Source organism: Passer domesticus, chromosome 13 (genome assembly GCF_036417665.1).
Source record: "Passer domesticus isolate bPasDom1 chromosome 13, bPasDom1.hap1, whole genome shotgun sequence".
Classification (NCBI taxonomy): domain Eukaryota; kingdom Metazoa; phylum Chordata; class Aves; order Passeriformes; family Passeridae; genus Passer; species Passer domesticus.
This window is the reverse complement of record NC_087486.1, coordinates 6,652,486-6,674,687: the sequence shown is the minus strand read 5'-3', so window position 1 is coordinate 6,674,687 and position 22,202 is coordinate 6,652,486. Positions and strand designations below refer to the sequence as shown.

The 22,202-nt window shown below is 45.9% G+C and overlaps 1 protein-coding gene, 1 long non-coding RNA gene and 1 pseudogene across 2 annotated transcripts; all 3 read left to right on the top strand.

The window, feature by feature from the left end:
• The first annotated feature begins 2,269 nt into the window (after positions 1–2,269).
• Positions 2,270–5,078, top strand: LOC135280151 (neuropeptide Y receptor type 2-like). The gene has a single exon (XM_064387897.1). It carries the CDS (start codon positions 3,725–3,727, stop codon positions 4,886–4,888), a length of 1,164 nt encoding a protein of 387 aa, XP_064243967.1. The 5' UTR covers positions 2,270–3,724; the 3' UTR covers positions 4,889–5,078.
• A 7,811-nt stretch (positions 5,079–12,889) lies between these two features.
• LOC135280379 (E3 ubiquitin-protein ligase makorin-2-like) lies at positions 12,890–14,117 on the top strand (annotated as a pseudogene).
• A 2,355-nt stretch (positions 14,118–16,472) lies between these two features.
• Positions 16,473–20,663, top strand: LOC135280152 (uncharacterized). Its single transcript, XR_010347202.1, has 4 exons — positions 16,473–16,970; positions 17,385–17,436; positions 20,100–20,258; positions 20,433–20,663. It is a non-coding gene; the product is annotated as an uncharacterized LOC135280152 (long non-coding RNA).
• The last annotated feature ends 1,539 nt before the right edge of the window (positions 20,664–22,202 follow it).

The following is a 22,202-nucleotide window of genomic DNA, read 5'->3' as shown; positions in this document are numbered from 1 at the left end:
AGATTAAGGGATTTGGTGGAGTTGAGCTGCTTTGGAGGAAGGACAAGCATGGAATAAATCAGTGAGCCAAGCCATGGAAGTATCCATCAGCCTCAGCCCTCACACTCCAGCACTGCTCTAGGAAGAGTTTGTCATTAACCAAAGAGCAGACTCTTCATTCCTTTTGGTGCCATGGACTCCAGTCTCACTGCCTGGACAAAAAGAGAAATTCTAATTAACAATCTCTGTTTTCTCCATCCCTCTGACCACCTCTCCAGCCTTGCTTTCTGAACCCTGCCAGGCTTTACAGATGGCTCTTCCAGGTCTGGGTGTGCCTCTTCCAGCCTGGCTGAATGCCTGGGACTGCAGCAGGGACACGGAGAGAGCTGGGTGCCCCAGGAAGCAGAGGTGGATGAGCCCCAGGGCACCTGGTCTGAGCCCTCTGTAGGGATGGAGCTGTCACTTTGGTCACTGTCCCAGTCACTGACAGCAGTGTGCTGAGTGAAGGGCTGCTCTGTGCTTCTCCTCCTCCCAAAGGCTGAAGCTGCTGGCACAGGGAACAGCTCTGTCTCACTGGGAGCCATCCCAGCTCCCAGCCCTGCCTCAGGCTGAGCCTCAGCTGGAGCAGGGGGTGAGGGTTGGGGTTATCTTGGTACAGGCAGCACTCTGTTCCTGCAACCCTTCGTGACAACTCAGCACAGAGGAAAGGACCTGGATAGAACTTCTGCCTCCCCCTGGTCTCTCCTGCTGCTTTCTTGTCCCAAAACCAGTTGGCTCTCAGCTCCAAGGATTTTTTCATCTGGTCTGGCAGGCCTGTTAGGCATGGGGCCTGACAGCAGCCTACACATATGCCAGTGCTTCCATTACTTGCTGGAACAGACCTCAGTCCACTCCTAGCAGCATCCCAGTGACCTCCAGACAGCCCCTGGAATGGGAACATTTATTATAATCATTTTGTCTCTTAATTAAAATGCCTTAATTGATTTGTAGGAAAAACAAAACAAGCAAAATGAAATAGTGACTCCATTAAGGCCATTTTGTTAGGAAGTGAAGCTGCTCCAGTAGCCATGATGTTCCTGGCTCCTCTCAGATGGTGGGCAGCTGCCAGTCTCCAGCAAAGGGAAATAGGCTGAGATGTGAGCACGGGAACTGGCAGCCAGTTGGATGAGATGGAGAAAAAGAGAAGGGAGTGTCCACTGGCCTGCTGCCAGGAGTTGGTACTGAAGATAAATGGAACAGACAAGCCACAGAAAAGGCAATAGCAAGTGATAAGGTAATGCTGGACAATCCAGAAGGTTTAAATCCCACATAGGTGGCAGCAGGGAAAGCACAGTCACTGAAAGTGTCCCTAGCTCTGTTTCCTTGGCTGACCTTGCTCTCCTGGCAGTGGGGTTTGCTCAGGGCCAGCTGCAGCACAGCTGGCTGCCAAAGGGGCTGGGCTGTGCCACCCTCCCAGGGCCCTGCTCCCCTGCACCCACTGTGTGGCATGGCTCTGAGCTCCTCTCTCCTGTCTTAGGAGCTCGAGCTTCCCCTCAGTCTTTCCAAGGCTGGGGCAGGGGTGTTGTGGAGGTCTGAGATCACCCTTAAAGAAACCCTGACCCTAGCAGATCCACCCATTTTTCCCTCTGCTTCCTTCCCTCCTAGCAGCAGCTACAGGGTATCCCCTACCTCAGAGTGTCTGAGCCCAACAACCTCATTTCCCACTGGCATAAATCAGTCTGCAGTGAGATGTTAGGCAAGCAACTGGACAGGGAGAGGGAAAGAGAAAGGGTGGCAGCAGGGGTGGTTTTACTGCAGGCAGCTCTTCTGCTGAGCCTCAGCAGGGTCCTGGCTTTGCAGCTGGCCAGGCAGATCCTGGGAGCAGCTCCTGAGGGGGAATCACAACCTTGCTCTGAGGAGGGAGGGCAGGACAAGCAAACATTTTAGCTTAGGTTGAAATGCAACTGCAAAGCATCCTCCCTTCCCAAGGACAGGCTGCCCTTAAACCTTGGGCTTGCATGGGAATTGCAGGAAGCCCACCAGCACCCAGTCACATCTTTTCTGGGAAAAGCCCAGTTCCTTCCTTGAGGAGCCTGAGAAGATACCCAGCAGTCTGCCTCTAATTCCCACTTTATTTAAGCTCTTTGCCTCCCTCCTTTAGTGAAAGGGCATTTCCCCCCTCTCTGCAGGTCAGAGAAATCACAATGCTCTGCTGATCTCCCTGCTTGGGCAGGGCGGTGACTTTTGCTCACTTTTGTTTCAGCCTGCAGTGGGAGTGGGGCTGGGGAGAGGGGATAAGTGAGGGGCCATGTCCACCCCTCTCCACAGAGCCCACAGCAATCCTGAACCAGTAACAGAGCTGGCTTTTCTCCTGCCGTGTTTGGATTCAAGGAACACCCACCCTGCTGTGCCAACTCTGCTGCTCCAGTGGCACCTCATGCCAGCCAGGGCTCCCAGGCTGCCTCTTGGGCTCTCTGCTCCCAAAGCCATCCCACGCAGGCACTTGAGCCCCACGTGGCAGGAGGCTGATGGATGCTGGGCTCTGGCTCTCGGCCCCTCTGTGCCTGGATGCTCAGCAGCAGCTCTGTGGGAGGCTTCCTCACAGCCTCACAGCTTTATACCCTGCACAGGCACGTCCCTGTAGGAGCTCCCTCCTCTGCTTAGCCAGAGGATGCCTGGGTGTCACTAGCACTGAGAGGACAGAGAGGTTCTTTTAGGGATCCTGGGCAGAATGAAGATGGCACCAAATCATAGTGACAGAGCTTTGTTTCTTTATCAGGGTATTATGATTAGTGTAGAACTGAATTTATGATTGAAACAGCACAGGACTTCTACAAGCAGAACCAACATAGTACAATCTACAAATAGCAAAATACAGAATTTATAAATAATTTATGATTTCTAATCACCTAAGTAATAGAGAATTTATAATTCAACTTATAATCACCTGGACCCTCTTCAGATTGGGCCAAATCCTAACACATGGTTTGTTGTATCATTGTAACAATCATAATCTAGACTCAAAAATCCTATAAAGGAATATGAGCCACTCACTGAATCCTTGGAGAAAGCATAGGATGGTGGAGGTGTCTCCTGGCCATAGGATTCACAGGTCTCACTGTCCAGTAACTCCTTACTTAGGACTTGCTCTGTGTGCTGTCACACTTCCCTCTTCTGTGATGGGGACACAACCCCTGCCTGGCTGGGTGCCTGTGACCTTCAAAGCCACCAAGGCAGGCAACAATTGCCTGATGCCTGGGAACCCTGGGACTGGCAGGGGAAGGAAGAAGAAAACTGGTTTGTCAAGTTGCTTCACAGGACCTTGAAGGCCTGATAATTAGGCCAGGGAATGGCTATGAGATACATTTGATCACAGAGAGTGGCTCATGCAATGTCATTAGTTGTGCTACCCATATTACTGGGAGGGAGAGCAGACAGTACTGGGTGGATTGGGTGGCAGCATCACGAGCAGGAGCAGTGGCAGAGACTTATGCAGAGACAGAGGACAGATATTTTCACCTGGAGAGGTGAGAAATAAGAAACAGAAAAAAACCTGGTGTGCAATGTGGAAATAAATAAACGGGGAGGTGGAGAAGAACACCTTGACTTTGAGAGTGCCTTGTCTCTCTGCTTTCCTAGTTCTTAAGGTGTTAGGGAATTTTTGTAGGCAAGTGAATCTCATCAAAGACGAGTGCAACCTGTGCTCTCACTTCTGCTATGTCTGTGTTCCAGACCGCTTCTCCTTACGGAAAGTCTCAGGCCAGGCATGGGGCCATTGGAGGGAGCCAACAGCACATTCACCGTGGAGAAGACAGCATTAGATGAGAGGCTGCCACACAGCTGGCATGCCAAGGACTTTGTCGCTCCTACCCAGGACCTCTCTGGTTCCCGCAGTGTCATGATGGACAGCACCAAGATCCTGGGGGTCCAGGTCATCCTGATTGCTGCCTACTCCCTCATCATTCTGCTGGGCTTCATCGGAAACTCCCTGGTCATCTACATCATAGTGAAGTACAAGACCATGAGGACTGTCACCAACTTCTTCATAGCTAACCTGGCCCTGGCAGACCTGATGGTGGACACGCTCTGCCTGCCTTTCACCCTAGTGTACACCCTGCTGGACGAGTGGAAGTTTGGAGCTGTCCTTTGTCACCTGGTTCCTTATGCTCAGGCTCTGAGTGTCCATGTGTCCACTCTCACCCTGACTGTGATTGCCCTGGACAGGTACCGCTGTATTGTTTTCCACCTGGACAGCAGGATTTCCAAGAGGCTCAGCTTCACCATCATAGCTGTCATGTGGCTGGCAGCAGCCATCCTAGCAGGGCCTCTGGCCATCTTCAGGGAGTTCCGATACGAGGAAATCCCATCCATTAACCTCAAAATGGCTGTTTGCTCAGAAAAATGGCCCTCTGCTAACAACAGAGATGCCACCATCTACAGTCTGTCCATGCTCCTCCTGCAGTATGTTCTTCCTCTTGCAATTATTTGTTATGCCTACACCAGGATCTGGTTCAAGCTGAAAAACCACGTCAGTCCCACTTCTAGGAATGAAAACCAGTGCAGGAGGAGGAAGACAACCAAAATGCTCGTGATGGTAGTTGTGGTATTTGCAGTCTGCTGGCTCCCCTTCCACATATTCCAGCTTGCCATTGATCTTGACCTGGTTCTTATCTTCCATGAGTACAAACTCCTGTACACTGTCTTCCATGTGGGGGCCATGTGCTCTACGTTTGTCAACCCCCTGCTCTATGGATGGATGAACAAGAACTACAGGAATGGCTTCCTTATGTTCTTCCGTTGCCAGAACAAGCCTGAAAGCATCCACACTGAAGGCTCAGTTAGAGGGAGGTCTTACATCTTCAGGGCCAACACCCTAAATGGGAGCATCAAACAGACTCCTGGCAATGGAGCACTGCCCACAGAGGTTTAGGGATGGGACATCCGCCTCCAGGACTGAGGCTGGCTGGGCCCAGAGACATTCTTGGGTGAATGCCTTTTTTGACAGAGCATTGTGCTGCCAATTATAGCTACAGCAGCCATGTAGAAATATGAAATACCCCCTGTATCTCTCAAAACAATAAATCTGGTGTATTTTTGTCTGACCAAATAAATTAATTTTTCCTTTCATTGCATTCAAGTTATGCATGGAGACACAAGAAAAAATAACACACACAGAAGGCTTTCATTTAGCCAGAAAAATACACCCTTCTTGCTATTTCCATTTGCCAAAGTGGGTTGCTCAACCTTTTACCCCCTGACACATTACACATTACAAATGTGGAGCTGGTATTGTGTGTGATTGTTCATCTGTACGTCTCCTACCCAAAAGCCTTAATGATCCATCTTTAGCTAATGCCTCAAAGGGAGGGAGACCTGCACTCTGTTCTGCAAACACGTGCTTGTTAGTGCCTGACCCGGGGAGAGAGCGGGCTGGCACAGATTGAAGCTGGGCAATCCATGTTCTCTTGCCCAACATTTGCATAAATCTGCATTTGCGGCCCACGGGATGTGCTCAAGTCCTCCGAAAGCCCAGGAGGTGGCAGTGGCACTACTCACCACAGTCTCCTTTGCAAGTGCAGAAGCAGGGCTTTGGGAATGCCTCATTAGCCAGGGCTTGTGTGCCAGCACCCTGTAATTAGCAGGGAGGAGAGCAGGAAGGGAAGCAGATAAGGCTCAGTTTCAGTCCTGTCCATCAGCTGCCCCAGATCTTTCCTTTCCTAAGGGATTGTCAAGGGCAAGCAGCTAAAGATGCCATGCAGTAACTTGACAAATGCCATCATGACCAGAGAGGCAAAAAACTGCCAATGAAACCACTCTCCAAGGCACTCAGAGGGTTTAAGCTTTCCCCTTGCTGAGGCTGAAGGTAGTATGGGTTTGTATATTCATTTCAGAAGGCAGATGTAACCTGCTTGCATGGTTTTCTCAGATTTGGTGTCCTCTGGCAGAAGACATGGAGACTAAAGAAGATGTATTCTTTCAAACCAAACTCTGTGTTCTCCTCCTGAAGGCTTGTGTCAGCTGGGGAGTGTATTTTTAGCTCTGCCTTCAAAGGAGTCTTGATTGCTACTGTGATCTTGGTGTCATCTCTAAAAGTCGGTGTTCATCAGATTGGAAAGTAACTCCCAGATGCAGGAAAGAGTTTCAACAGACCTCCTCATTAAAAATAAAATTAAAAGAAAAAATTTCATTTGTAGGTCTTCACTGAAGCAAAGGCAAGAGGTAAGAGGACCTGCAGTACTGAGCACACCAGCCTGGATCAGGCTGCTGGGCTGTCACATCTGGGTCCTCAAGAGATCAGTTGCCAAAGGGCTTCCTTGAAATTCTGCCTTCTCTCTAGCTTGACCTGCCTCTGGCCTTTGTTCTCCAGCTCAGCTTCTAACTGCCACAGTAGATTTTAAGCTCTTTTTTTTATTTCTGCTCTCTGATTCTCTGCTCCATTTTTCTAAATAGGAATAAGAAAATTGTTTCTGGTTCCTTCCCAAGAGACATCAGTGCCAGGGAGGGGCTGCAGACCACACTTCACTCTTGGAAGCATGGGCATGTTAGTGTCTAATAACCTCCTGACCCTGCAGATCACAGCCTGCCTTCTATCCAGGGAGATTCAGGATCTACAAAGGTCCTGTCGGGAAGTCATTGGTGTTCCAGTAAACAGGTCATCTGCTTCCTGGCAGGACAAGACTTGATGGACGAGCCAAGACACAAGTTAACCTTCTTCATGTGAGTGCTGTGGAGTGGCAGTGGGAGTTTACTGTTTCATCCTGATGGAAGGGGGAGGATATTCTCCTCCACAGCACTGGTAAATTCTGTCCCTACTTAATGAGCTGGTCATTTCTACATCCCATCCTCCTGAGGAACTGTCTCCACCTTTCCATCATGCTCCAAGATACAAGGAAATGTTTATGTTTTAAAAGTAGCTCAGATGAGTGGAAAGAATTCAACTATTACCAATAAACACTTCAGAAAGTGATTTAACACTCAATAATATAAGTCAGAGTAAAATAACAAATTTAGCAGTGCAAGCTTGGAAGCCAATCATGCTGCCAGGCAAGATGGATGAGGAGCTAAATTGCTCTTCTAGAGGCCTTGCCAAAGGTTTTGTCCTGTGACACCACACACAGTATCTAACTGCAGAGCAAGGCAGATAATGACATTATGAATGACTGTTTAATTTTGAGCCCAGACTTTTAACCTAAATATGGATAAATAAATAAACAGATCCGAGTTCTTAAAAAATAAATACTGGCAGTGGCATGTAAAGGGCAGAGAGATTTTTATGCTGGAGCAAACTGAGAAGGAGAAACTATTTACTTGAAAGGTAACAGCAAAGTTCTTGTTTGCTCTGTTTAATTCACTTGTGCAGTTTCACTGATAGATTTGTGCCCGTGAGCTCCCTGTTTTTTCCTTGCCATTGGAAAAAGTTACAACCTCCACACCCACTGCTGGCAAGGAAACCAGCTCTTAGTGGTGCATTCTATGTGTATTCCTGTGGAAAACTATGATGCCTCTACTGAGGGAAAGGGGCCTTAGTGTCCAGTACCAAACAGAACATGAGAAGGTGGGGAGCAAGGAAGCAAAGCTGCTTAACAAAAGGTGGTCAGAGTAGATAAAGAGTATGTTCTGATTATCGTGACGGCATAGAAAACAAGAATTAATTTGTTTCCATGAAACAGAAATCTCTTGGAGATGAAGGTTCCCCAAATATTAACATCCTGCTAAAGATGGCCTTACTGCCACGATCAGCTCCCTGAAACCAAACACCGGCAGCTTTTTTTGCTTTTGAACTATTTAGAGCTCAGGACAGGGTATGACCCTGCTCTGTGGGTGTCAAGGGCACATCCTTTAGTAGTTACAGATAGTCTTGGAGTCATCTTCCCACTGCCAGTTCCTTGCCAAAAGCACATCTGTGACTGCCTGGCCAGCGACTCTCCTCTCTGCAGAGCTGGCCCTGGTGTCACTGACGTGGGACAGAACAACTCCTGTCACTGGCACAACAGCTGCCAGGGATGAGGCATTTCATTACAGAGCTGGAAACACCGTGACAGAAACGAAATGAACAAGTGTTTCATCAGAGCTTATCTGGAAGACAGTGTTGTACCAGGTGGCCAAACGAATTTCCTCTAGGGCTCTTCCTGATTCTTGCTGAGATCCTTCTCAATATGCTGCTTCTCTCAGCTGACCTGAGAATATTTCACAGCTTTTAGGAGGGAGATTCTGTATTCCTTTAGAAGTATCCTATTTCTTATGCTAGGATGCTCCTTCTGGTCACATCATACAAATCTTGAATTATAAAATGTACCACTGCACAGTTCTTAATTGCCTAGAAAATTATTAACTTTGAATAGACACAACAGGTGGCAATGCCTCCAGCTATTCCATGCAACCATTCCTCACATGCCAGTCAAGTCCAAAAACAGCTGAGATGTGACAATTTCTTAGTTTAAAACCAGTAGCATCAATAACTGTTGTTCCCTAGAACAGGATGCCCTAAGAGCTCTTGAGAACCAGTCCTTTATCAAACTTCCAGCCTTGACAAAGCACATTGAAATTTGCAGAGCACGGGCTGTGCTTTGGACACAGGAGCCTTTCTAAGCACTGGAAATTTTGCCTCTAAAACACTTTGATTGTTCTGAAAATCCCTTCCCATTTATTTTCCAAAGCATACACATCTGTAACGAGGGAATGCACGTACAGAGAGCAAAGGTTTGGGCTTTTTACTTTTCCTTGTCTTAAGGCAACATATTCAGCTGGCACTTCAATCAATGCAGGGTGAGCTGGGTCCTTTGGTCAGGGCTCTCTCAGAATCAAAAATGTGCCATGCTCCTGCATTAGCCTGGGCTTCATCCTGCTCCTAGAAAGGCCAGATCCAGCCTCTCACAGGTGCCCTCTCCCATTCTCTGTGGAAGCCCAAGCAAACAATGTCAAATGGCACATGTTTTATTCAACATACCCACAAATGTATCAGCAGAAACACTGCTCTGAGCTTTGCACAAAGGCTCTATAGGGAAATGCACACTAGTCCAGGAAAGGGGCCATTCCTCCAACATATGCTAATGTGCCAGAGGAGCTGCAGTGAGTTCTGTTCTGCTGAAGAAGGTCTCAGACAGTTCAGCCTTTCCCTTGATATCAGGTGTTAATCTTATCATTGTTACAGCTAACGTGGTCCAAAACCAAATTAGCCTTTGGGCAGGAGCTGGGGAGTTGGCACTGTCTTCTCATGCCTTTGTCTTTCAGTCGTGTTATTGTGTGATTCCACCAGGGCCTCTGAATGTGCTGGGTTTTAAATAAGGCCCCATAATCAGCTGCTCTGGTGAAAATCAGGAATTACTGCAATAATCTGGAAAAAAAAAAAGAAAGGATTCTGGGTTCATATGGATAAGCAGAATTTGGTCCCTTGCATTTGGAAAAAACAGAGCTTTGTTTTCCTTTCAGTTTTCCCTTATCAACTTGGGATTCTTCAAATGCCAAAAATAATATTGCATATTACTGCCAGAACATTTATCTTCATTTCAAGCTCATTTCAGAGACAGGACTTGTTCAGGAGAGCCTGGGAGGGGACAAAGGCTAGGGTTTTAAAGCTCATCCTTATCTCTAGTCTCAGTGTTTTTTAAGTTAAAAGACAAATCAGAAAAAGACAAAGTCACTCACGTCAAGGGAGGTACCAATTTATCTTCAGACAACACAGCCTCTATTTAATTTTCCATCCAGACACCCCATCACCCTTTGCCATAGTGTTGTACACACACAGGGCTGGACAAGGCTGGGGGAGGAAAGCATTTTTCTGCTGCTAATAGCAATACTTCAGTGTCACTCATGATTTATAGCCAGCAAAAAATGCTTTTTCTGCTCTATGTTCTGTTCACTGTAATGAGTTCGGAAGGAATAGTGCAGATGCCTCATGGAGCTCACAGGAGGAAATCTTCATTAGTCCAGTCCTCTCCAGTGTGGCAGCAAGGACTGGGAACATTAGAGGAGAAACCCTCTTGTTTATAACTAGCTTATTGAAGTGCACAGACATGGAGTTGTCCCTGTGTCGCTCTGCTAATGTGTCACAAACTTTCACTGCTCATCTTCAAGATTCACAAGCAGCTCAGCCACATGGTGCTTCTTGCTGGTGTGTGGAAGGAAGAAGGAAATTAGGGGACAGAAAAAGATTTCAAGATATTCAGGAGAAGACGAACCCTTGGATGAAATCTGGAGGTTATATGGCTCTTTATGTAAACTGGGGGAGATTGTTGGCTCTGCTGGGAGCAGGATCAAAGGGGAATGAACTCTGCCATGGTGCAGGAAGAAAAGAGCCTCTATCAAATTAGAGACAAGTAAGAAATAACAGCAAACCTGGATCCATCATGTCCAGTACTCTGTTGCAGACTGAGGCAATAAAAGATGCTATTTAGGGAAAGCACACACGGCCACTTTAGTGGTCCATTCCTCTAACACCAGCCACAACTGTTGTATCAGCTATGTTAAAGTGGACATCCCTGCCTAGGGCATTTAGTGTCCATGTCGAGGGTTTTTGCTTGTGATTTTGTCTAATTGCTGCCTGACTCTGACAATTCTATCTGCTTCCCAGGGCAGCCAGTTCCAGAAGTTCACTTGCACAGTGTGAAAAAGCACTTCCTTTTATCTGTTAAACCAACCCCCTATTAGATTCAGCAAATGCCTGCTGGTTCCAGGACTTCCTGAACAGCAGCTGAACCAGAGCTTACCTAGGGCCTTCTTTCTTTTACAAATTTTGGTGCTGTCCTCATTTTTCAGCATTCTTCTCTCCTGGTTCTATTCACATCTCCTAAGACAGTTTCTCCATCCCTCATCATCTTGTTTGTCCTTCTATGGACTTCCTTTAGTTCCACAAATACTACAATGTGCTGAATTTTGCTCCCAGCTCCTGTGAAGGAGTGGGATCTATCAGATTTGTTCTGACCTTGCTTGGGATTGATCATATGAGTGCTTTTCAGTAGGTAAGGAGGAAGAGCACCTTGAAAAAGATGCCAGGCTGTCTCTCCCTGGCTGCAGTGTTGCTGTATTCTTAACGAAATCTCATTACCCTGGTCACTGAGTCAGTTCAGTGAATCGTGAAATGCATCCCCAGTTTTGGTTTTGAAGATGAGAGACAAAAGGGCAGAAGAGACAAAAGTCAGATCCTTTCCTCACCCTGAACTCTCTATCCAACAGATTTATCCAGGGCAAGACTGGAGTCTAAATGATCCTGCTAGTGAATAAGTGTCATGGATCACAGCTTCATCTGTCCATTCCATGAAACTGAGAAATGAGGAATTATGCATTTCAGGAAAAGAATGATGAAGTTTTGTTACTTGGCAACTGTAGCTCCCACATATTTTGGAAAAAATTGAGAACATCCTGTACCTCAGAGAAATCAACCAGCTTAGGTGAGGAGGAAGGGAGCTGGCAGCAGATCTCCAAAACTTTGAGCTGGAAAGATCTCGTGGGGCTTCTGGAAGCAAAAATTGCTTTATGTCTTCATGCTCCTCAGCTTGTCTCCTCCACGTGACTGTCTGCATCAGTTTCTGGGCTCTTCATGGTGAAATAATCCATTGTTCTGCCATTTCTGTCTCGCAGAGGCATTTCACAGCCATCTGAATGGGCTCTAATCCACCTGCCAGCTGCAATCAGCACACAGCATGGCTGCACTCCTGTCAGCCAAGATTTGAGCGCCAGAAACAAAAACCTTCAAAAGAGGAATCAGCAAGAGATCTGGATGTGAAAACTGGGGAGGGGGCAACCAAACCTGAAGGCTGGTGAGGTACACAGAGGAATAGCAAACCCAGGCAACAAGGCCAGAGTAAAGTTTGACTTGCCCTCTGCAGTGGCAGTTGACTTCAGACAAGAATTCAGACATGATTATTAAAATAATAATTTAGGGTTTCAGTAGCTGGGAGCCAGTCTCCAAGGTTGAGCTCAGCAGATGGCTGTGTTGCTGGACACCAGATAATGCATTTATGCAGTGGTTCAGCATTTTTGGTCCAGTTTTGTTATTGACAACTTTGCTGTGTGAAATCCCATTTCTCTTTCCTAGGTTGCATATAAGAATCCAGTGGTTTCAAAGAGCAGATCTTAAGTCTCCAAGACAACCCTGCAGTAACCAATTAAGTAAAAGTAAGATAACAAAAACTGATTGAAACGGTCTGTTGCTTCAAGGAATGAGATTGCTACAGTGGCAAAGATGTCTCATTGCAGTCCTTGTAAGGTCTGGCTGGCACTGCAGTCTGTTCTGTGAAATTCCAGTTGGCTTCATGTAAAATCAATGACAGTTGGGTTGTTAATACCCAGTAGTTCATTTGGAATCCTGTTTTTTTCTAATTACATCATTAAAAGGACACGAGCTAATCTCACTGCAGCCCAAGGAGCTGGACCAGCCTGGCAAGCGCCTGTCTCTGAGACACAGATATGAAAGCACTGCTCACAGGTCTCCCAGACTGGGGAGAGGTTCTGGGGTATTTTCATCGTGTGCATAGTACAGCAAAAGATCATAGGAAATAAATGTGGGGGAGATAGAACTTCTTTGGCTAAACCATTCCTGATCACAGGGTGTCTCACCTATTCCAAGGCTCCTGTGATGGTGCTTTCATCTGCTCCCCACACAGTCTAATGTGTGCCCTTCCTAATTAACCAATATATCTCCCTTACTGCAACCTATCACTTCTTGTCCCCTGGCAGACACAGATGATAGTTTATTACCTTCTACACTGCACTTTTACCTCTGTGAAGGGTATTATCATGCATCTCTTCCACTTCCCCCAGATTAAATCAACTCTTCTTTTTTCTGTGCCTCTTTGCAGGGCTCGTTTGCTGTACTTTTGGTTGTTTTTGCTACTGTCCTCTGGACTGTCTGAGCTCAACAGCCAGAAGTCAGGGGCTGGGGGCCAGGCAGTGTGCTGCCATGATGAGCAAAGAGCAGGTGATATGCAGGTACATGCAGAGAGTGTGTCAGGAGGCAAACAAGTGTGTTCTCACATGATTTGCCTACAAGCAAATCCTCCACCATCTCCAAGCACTACCAGAAGGGACAGTGTGCCTGCAGTGCTTGGTAGAGGTGTGACCAGATGAGGCTCACAGCCCTGGGGTGAGCCACAGCCACTGGGCTGTCCCTGGCAGTCCCCCAGGGACAGAAATCTGTGTGGCTTGAGTGAGGAGCAGCAGAAGTCCAGTGCCCTAGTGACCAAAGTAACAATCTGGAAGTGAAGCCCCATTACCACTTGGAAGCAGTTTGCAGTGGATGGGAGCTCCTGTGGTGACAGGGAGGGAATGTGGCACTTGGAAGAGTGCTGCCTGTACCTCCAGGAGATTGTGGGTGAGATAGGTGGGCAGCAAATGCTTCACCCTTTCAACCAAGAACAGAGGAAGGCTCACAAGATTATGTGCATGGCAACATTTGAGCTTGATATGGAGAAGGCCTTTGCTTTCCAGGCCAGTCAGGTCAAGGTGTGCAGCATCTGTGTGGAGATGCTGTGTGAGAAACCACCAGCAACAGAGGAGGTTTGGGATCCCTTCCAACTGCAACCACACATACTTCTTGTCCTGCATCTGGCAGGGGAGATGTGCCAAGTGGTTCAAGAAATCCATCATCGATTCCTGTCCAGAGTGCCAAGATATATTCAAGTTTGTCATTCCCAGTGTGTACTGGGCAGAGAAGCAGAAGAAAAATGAGCTGATTAAAGAATTTAAACAGAGTGGGGAAAAAGCCCTGCAAGCACTTTGAAAAAGGGAAAGGAATGTGCCAGTTTGGAGGAAAGTGTCTTTGGAATGAAGTTTTGCAGGGAACAAAAGGGCTGAAGGAGGTAACAAGGTCCTGCAGAAATGTTAGGTTCTCTGAGCAATTGCTCTGTATGCTGGAATGCACAATTGGGAACCACTCTTCTCCAAACACAGTGACTGCCTCTACACTATGGCAGGAGACCAGGCTCTTTGTTTCACTGTCAGCTGAGCTATTTCCATGTTCTGACTCATCCACTGCTGTTTCTACACAGTGAAAGCAGCAGCATTTGCAGCATTGTTCAAGCTCTCACAGGTGAAAACAATTATGAGGCAAAAGTTTCCCTGCAAGTTGCACCAGTCATACTGAGTTTCTCACTTTTCCCTTTGTGGGTGTTGCCTCATGTGTGCAGCTCTGGGTATGTTCCAGCATGACCGTGGTTCTCTAGGACAGAGGGACACAAGTGACAGGAGGCCACAGTGATCATGTCCAAACCTGCCTTTCCTCAGGAACCTGGTGCCTCACAAATTGTTTCTGAGTCAACCTCAGGATATTTATTGTGCTGCCTTCACCTTTCTGCACTCCCCATACCTGTTGTGAGTGCAGCAGTCACTTCCTTCTCACTGTCCTTTGTAGCTCCTGTTCACACAACCTTTAATTGCTACTTCTTCTACATTCCCTTGAAGAACAGCACTTACATTTTCTTTCCTTCTGGATAGAAAGTATAATTCTTTTCAGCTAGTTTTCTCTTCCAGTTTTGTTAAATTCCTGATGAGTTGGTCTTAAACTGCTGAGCCTTGCTTTCCTCTTCTATGAGACAGGACAAGTGCAGCACCCAGAGGCTTGTAAATCCTGTCATCTGTGCTGCTGCAGCAGAAGGCATTGTCATTGAACACATCTTAAAATTATTGTGTTGCCATCAGCTGGGGATCAAGGAGGCAGATCTTATTGGAAAGTGCTGCTAAATACTCAGAGAAAAGCGAATTTTGAATTCTCAAGGGTAAATATTTATTCCAGACTCTCAAAAAAGTTGTGATTTGTGAATCAAGGTGTGGGAGGGCTTTTAGTGGTGACAGTGCCTGGAATTTTTCAGCAGCTTTTTTTTCTCTTGTTGAGACTTCTCATTAACAATCACTAATGGTCATTGTAGCAGCTCCACGGGTGTCCTGACAAATGGAAGAGCTGGGGCAGAAACTCTTTGTGCCCTCCAGTGCACTCATTACTGTTTTGTCTCTTCAATTCTGTTTCGAGTCATGGATTGCCCTTGTATCCTTATGGGGCCATTCCACAGATGAATGAGCAGCTGCTTTCTGATTCTCAGCAGATATTTCCCCTTTGTTACAGTGTTCTCATCAGGTCTGGTCATACTCCCCCATATTCTGATATTTCTGGCACCCTGAACTATCTTAGGAGAAATAAATTAATAAACTCCCTTGCATGCACACCTTTCCCTGTGTCCACTTAAAAACCAGTCCTGTGGCAAAAAATCTTCAGTTCTGCATTCAGATAACTGATGATCTATAAAAGCAAGTTACAAATGAAGTTCCTAAACAGAATTTAATATAACATTGTTGCAGTGACTGTAACACAGTGCAGATTTGATGTTTTCAATCCAGAGCTACAAGGGTATGCACTCTTATCAGTCTATTTGATTATAAAATCACTATCTCTGCTGTACTGTAGGCATTGGGGTAGCTCAATTTGCTGGCTAATAAACTCTCTTGGATGTCTACAGCCCTTTTATAACATCTGGGACTTCTTGAGTTTCATGGTTACCACAATGCTATATAGAGCTCATTCCTTCTATTCACAGGTCATTGTGCTAATTAATATGAGACAGATGCCTTTGGGCATTAATAAACAGGTGCAGCCCTAAAGTGTGACAAGGAAATTATTTTGGCTGGGACTTTCCAACAGTATATTATCAGAGGGGATTGTATAAACAAGTCAGTGCTTGTTGGAAGGAAGCATGGGTATGGGACTTCATTCCTGGCTGTCATCCTACTTTAGAGTCCACAAAACCTAAGGCAGTGGATCTCTGAAGGCTGAGGCAGCTTTGCCTCTGTGCAAACTGTTCTACTGAATGTCTGTTCAGAGACCCTCCAGAGTCATGAATATGCCAAGTCACTCCAAGGTATTACATGAAAAGAGACCCTGGCACCAAGTTCTGCTTGCCAGAGACTTGCAGACATTTTAAAATGCTGTCATGCAAGCCAAGATACAGCTCCAAGTTCTTTTAATTCCTGCACTGATCAGACAACTGCTGAATGCGATAAGCAAGGATGTCAGGTCATAATGGACTAACAGGGAGGGGAGAGGAGAGAGACAGAAGACAGATACCAGGTAGGAGGTGCAGATGTTAAAGCTTTGATGTTCTCTCCTTCAGTGGAAAGAGTGGAGCCGAGATTAGCACCACTGTGCTGAGTAATGGCATTATCCTGCTCAAAACACCAGGAGATGCAATTGTTGTGAATGTCACTGTGTGAGAGTACTTGATCGTCCACTCAGTTTGCTCTGTTTGAAACCAGATGAATACCTGAGACCAGGATTGCACCTTTTATACTTGACACTTGGAGCTGGTTATTGTTTTCAAGCAAAATGCCTCCTTGCTGGAGTGGCACTCCAGTACTTGTCCCAGAGCAGGAGTGTGGTGTAAGCCAGCAGATTCCACTGAAGGAGCTTTTCTGTCCTAGCTGAGCTCTGACAGTACAGGCCTGGTGCAACACAGACATACCTCAGACACGGCACTGGACAGCACACCTCAGCCTCCTTGTTGTCACAAACACGGCAGAGCTGGAGAATGAGCAAGACTCTGGAGGGATTCAGATGTGCTCTGTACATCCCAGAGAAGCTCCAGTGGTACATGAGCTCTTTCCAATGTAGCACTAAATGATTCACATCTCTCCTGTTGCTCATTGAATCTCCAGGGGAAGATGTGAGTGCAAGGAGTGGCTTGTTCTGGTGGCTCTCTCTAAAAAATATGTATTTAATTATCTTGTAGGAGGCAAGATTGAAAAAACAGTCTCACTGCTCTGGGACCAGAAATGAGTGGAATTTATCAAGGATTCCAGGTCCTGGGATCCTGTTCCTTTTGCATTATGAGATCAGCTTTGAGAAGACTCTGCTGTCTCCTACCCAGTCAAGCTCCTCCATTACTGTGACCACCAGCTGTGCTGTGCCAGGAGAGAAGCTGCTGGCTTTTGCTTTCACCCCTGGCTCTTTCTGCTGCCCTTTGCTGCCACAGTGAAAAGTGTGTCCATAACTTCTGTTAGCCTTTTGAGGAAGCTTTTACTGGGCAGAGGTGAGGATCAGCCTTCTGGGGGATGGTGAGGCTCAGCCTCCCTGAGGAACCTTGTCCTTGATGCTGCAGTTACCCAGTGACCAAATCCCTGCCTGTGCCAGGTAATGTCCACACATCCTTTGTGTGTGATGTGTGAGCCTCCTGTCTGCACTGCAGGGCAGAGACTTCAGATAGTGTCAGCCAGATGACTTGAAGATTCCCTTGTTGTTACATTCCTTAAAAAAATTAAGTTATGGTGTGGGGTCACCCCATGGTCCTGCTGTTTTGGGGACAGCTGTGGGGCAGCTGTGCTGGAAGATGGAGTTTCACAGGGACAGGAATAGACATTTATCTCAATCTAGTTCATTGCTCTTGGGTTGAGAATATTTTAGGGCACTCCAAAAAAAATCATGCCTGACCGTTATGAATTTTCAGGGACGCTGAACAGTGAGTGACTCTACTGAGTTTGAGAGATATCCATCTTCAGGTATTCTTTTTAGTCTCTTTATACCTCAGCTTTTTAATCATTCAGGTGGGGAGTGAGAAGCAGCATTTACCTGCCTTCCATCATATTCACTGTTGTTGAGGAGGCTTCACTGCTGCTGCTGGCAGTGTCTCAGATCAGAGCTGCACCCTCAAGTGCCAGAGCTTTGGGTACCTTCTCCTTCACAAACCACATGGATCAAGTCAGGCTTGTCGTAGTGAACAGGCTCAGCACAAAGAACACTCTAATTCCACCTGGTGATGCCTTCATAAGGGGCAGCTCCTTATTAATGGATAGATTTCCCACTCAGTGGAACACATTTCTGTACTTCACAAGTCGTAAAGGGATCTGAGCAAACACACATTGGGAACAGTGAAAAACATCCAACATGGATCAAAAGCATCAACATGCTCATAAAAGGAAGGAGGGATTTATCCTGATTCATTTCAGGAAGATGTCATGAAAGACCATGCTCAGGGCTCCTCAGGGGTTTGTGGGAGTAAATAGAGAACACAACTTACAAACGGTGGGAGAAAACTCAGAACCTGTTTCTTGAGGCAAGATCATTTTTCTGGTTCACTGGGGAGAGCTCCAGCTGAATCAGGGATAATGACATGTTATTCCTGATGTTCCTGAGGAAAGAAACAAGTAGGACTGAAATGTTTACTTAAAGAAAATATATTCTGGATCTTATGAAGAGTCAGACTTCATCAAGACCTTGCCTTCAATAGCCACCAGCTCTGTATTCAATCCTCTCTAATACACTCTTAGGGTGAAACAGAGCCTTGGGGAACTTGTCCTGGTCTTTTAGACAGTGATGAATTTATTCCTTAGATGGGAAGTTGTTCCTGTGTTTTTTTATCTTGACACAGATGGGTGCATTATCCATGGGAAGTTTTAGTGGGGTTTGGATACTTGCAGATATCCTATGCTGCTCTGTGATCAATTGGCAGTAAAGCTGGAGGTATTTCTTCCTCTGAGCTTTGAATGGTTATGCTTCCATTTCACTTTCCAAATCTGAACCAAATTAGAATTTCCAATTTCAAAAGCTCTCCCCTTTCCTTTATCAGCAATAAAGAAGAAATGGGAACGCTTGCCTGGCCTGTTCTGCACTGATCATTATTTTACACAAATGTATCACTAGGTTTCTCTTCTTCACAGACAGGCTTTTAAACTGTGCTTCTTCTGATAGCTTTCATTATTTTCAACACCTAACACATAATACTTTTATGTCTCATTTAGTGGAAAACTGTAAAGATCAAATTTCCGTTTAAAATATGAAGCCTTGTTAACAGTTTTTTTTTGAAACAACTAAAATAGAGAAGTCATATGAATCATTGCTTCTCTTCTATTACTTAGGAAAAAAAGAATAAATGTCTAGAAAATGTTTTCTGTAACCTTTTTAAAAGAAAAATATCTTACTGACTGTAAAATATGTGCTTGTTTGCCTGCTGAGGACAAGATTGGTTGGATGGTGACTCAGGAGCCAAAGCAATTTCAAAGGAGAGGTGGGTTGTGTTTTATAAACACAAAAATCCCAAGTGCTGTGTGTGGCTAGAACTGTCTCACAGAGAAATTGAAATTTTTATGATCCTAGAAGATTAAATGGGAGATTTGTGCAATAACTCTATTGGTTTAATGTATGCTTTGTTTTGGATAACACAAGAAGAGATCTTTTGCTGCCTAAATTGAATGTTGCACTTTTGGTCCCTTTTCTTGTTGATTTTGTGCTGTGAGTTCAGTAACAGCCCAAGTTTTGTTTTGTTACTCCCACCCCCCAAAACCTGTGTATATAACCAGAAACACTGAAAATGTTAACATTTCTGAGATCCTTAATGTTTATTCTTGCAAAGAGCTCCCAAACAGACCAGAATTCATCAGAAATACAACAAATCCCTTTGTTGCTTTTCCACTGGTGCAGTTTTAAAAATAGTAACATCTTTATTGCAGCACTTCTGAGGGAAAGGGGCTCCTTTACCCTTCAACAGTCAGACAGATGCTCCTTCTGTGTCTCCAGTCCTTTGGCTGCTGCTCTCACACCGTGCAGTTACTGTCAGCACAAGCCATGGATGGCACGGTGACACAGGAGCTGCAGCAGCTGTGTGCACAGAAAGAGGAACAGGTTCAGTGTGGTTTTACTCTCAGAGGAAAGAAAGTGCCAACAGTCACCAGTGCACTGTCAGAGCAAATCTCAGGGAGGTTTAAAGCAGCTTGGAAGGACTCATGGAAACTGTCCCTGGTGACTCCAGCTGACAGCAGATCCCCCTGGCCACTCCTCAATCCCCTTCCACTCCCCCTTTACCACAGCAGGTCCCATGGGGGTTTAAGCTCTCCACCTCCACGGGAAGGATGATCCCCCCAAGCCCTGGGCAGTGCTTCTCTCCTTGCTACCATGCTGTCTCAATCTCATTTGGCTTTTGTTTCAGGGGATGGGGTCACGAAAGCCTCCTGGAAACTGGTGCTGCTCGAGGTGACACACAGAGATGATGTCAAGTCACACTCTGAGATGACACCTCTGCCCCACAGCACTCACATGACAACATCGTGGTGGCTGAAGTGGAGCAGGGATGGAGCCCTGGGAGGCTGGCAGGTGGGAGAGCTGGAGCTGGATGGACTGCTACCGAATAGGTGAATAATCTCTTACAACTTCTCCTCTATTTAAGCAGGCTCTGAAGTCAACTCTTCAGAAGTAAAGGCTGGTACCTGCTGCAGTCCTGTGTGCCTGCCTGCCTTTTGAACTCCTTCAAAGACATCATTGTACTTTGTCAGGAAAATGAAGAGGGAGATCCCTGTGTAATCTCCACCAACACCTTTCATTTCCCGAGGTATTGATGCACGAAGTGTCCTGGGGAGAGAGAGCCCTTCCCCTCCTGGCACAGCAGGGGCTCCTCTGTAACCCTCCTCGGGCTCACGCAACACAGCTGCTCCCCCTGCTCCTCAAAGTGCTGTCACTGTGTAGTTAAAATAATTTACATATTGTTCATATTTTTTTTCCTCAGATAAAGCCATGTAAATGTCCATGGAAGAGTCAAAATTTAGGAAAGAATTTGAGTTTCTAATACCATTCTCTGCATGCACATTGTCAGAACTCATCCATGAACAATGAAAGAAACACGGCTGCTTTCCTTCAAGTGTTTTTCTCTTAAGTTATTACTTTCAGTTGTTCTGTAAGGTCAACCAGCCATTTTGTTCCAAATATTTGGCTAGGTAATAATTCCAAGAAAATTGTAATGGTTGTGTATTGATCTGAATAAAAGTATGGAGCTTTGCAAAAGTAGAGGGGTTGGATGGAGTGTTTGATGCAGAACAGACAGCTTGCCTCAAACTATCAGAAATAAACACTAACAGGGCACAGGAACGACTGCAGGGCTTCAGGAGAATAAATAACCATTTGCAGATTGAATACTGGCTGTCGTATCAGTGGTTTGTGGGGTTTATTAATGACTGGCTTGGTGAGAGGAGCCCTTTTTCTGCTCCTCCACAATCAGAGGAGGCATGACATAGATGTGGTTTATATTCATCTAAAGTTAGAAGTAATGATGTAAATTGCAGAAATAGACATGAATACAGAAAAAAATAAAAATGTGTAATTTGAAAAACATGTTCAGGCAATAGCTGCACGATATCCTGCTTCCCAAAAGGTTCCGAGGAAGAGGGTTATGGGTACAGAGCCTAATGGGGCTGTTTGTTTCCTGAGGAGAAAAGCACTGAGTTTTAACATTCATGAAAACTGAGAAAACAATTACTTTGTCGTGTATGGAAAGTTTCCAGAGAAAAGGAGACTTGGGGGTGACCTTATCTCTGCAAGTCCTTGACAGGAGGGTGATAGCCAGGTGGGGGTCGGGCTCTGTTCCCAGGTAACCCTTGGAAATTATGTAACGTTCCTAATTAATTATTTTGATTAACTTTTCTAATTGATTTTTAAAATTATGTCTATATGTATTACAGTGACATAACCAGCAACACGATGAGAGGACTTAGTCTTAAACTGTACCGGGGGAGGTTTAAGCTGAACAAGAGGAATTTCTTCACAAATTTAGCTATTAATTATTCTAACCCTTTTCTAGCTTCTTATTTTTAAGTATATTGTTTCTGCCTTAGTCAGGTTTCAGCTGTATCCTTACTGGTTCTTCTGCTTTTGACCTCCCTGGAAAACTATTTTATTAATAGCTCTGAGAGCTTGTACTAGCCTGTATTAATTAGTGTGGGGCTTCTTTACCAGTAGGAGTGTTATGTTCTGACATTCTCACATTCCCCTAGTAATCCACGGTGAACAAATTTTTTTCACAAAAACGGTGATTAGACACTGGAATGGGCTGCTGAAGGAGGTGGAATCACCATCCTCTGAGGGGTTTAAGGAAAGACTGGACGTGGCACACATGGTCTGTTTGACATGGCGGTGCTGGACTCGATGATCTCAGAGGTCTGTTCCAAGCAAAATGATTCTGGGATTGCTGGGATGCCATTGCTGGGACTGCTGGGATGGGATTGCTGGGATTACTGGGATTACTGGGATTGCTGGGATTACTGGGATTACTGGGATTGCTGGGATGCACCGCTTTGCCCTGGTGCTGCGCTCCACCAGGGAAGGGCCAGGCCTGGAGCGCCGCTCCGAGGAGCGCAGGAGGGAGAAATGCGTGAAGACAGCGCACAAACGGGAACACGCTCCCGGTACTAAAGCGATTTCAGCATTTATTATAATTTAAAAAGGCCTAAAGCAGGGGGGCTCTCAGGCCGAGCATTCCCGTCGAGGATGCTGCAGCACGGTG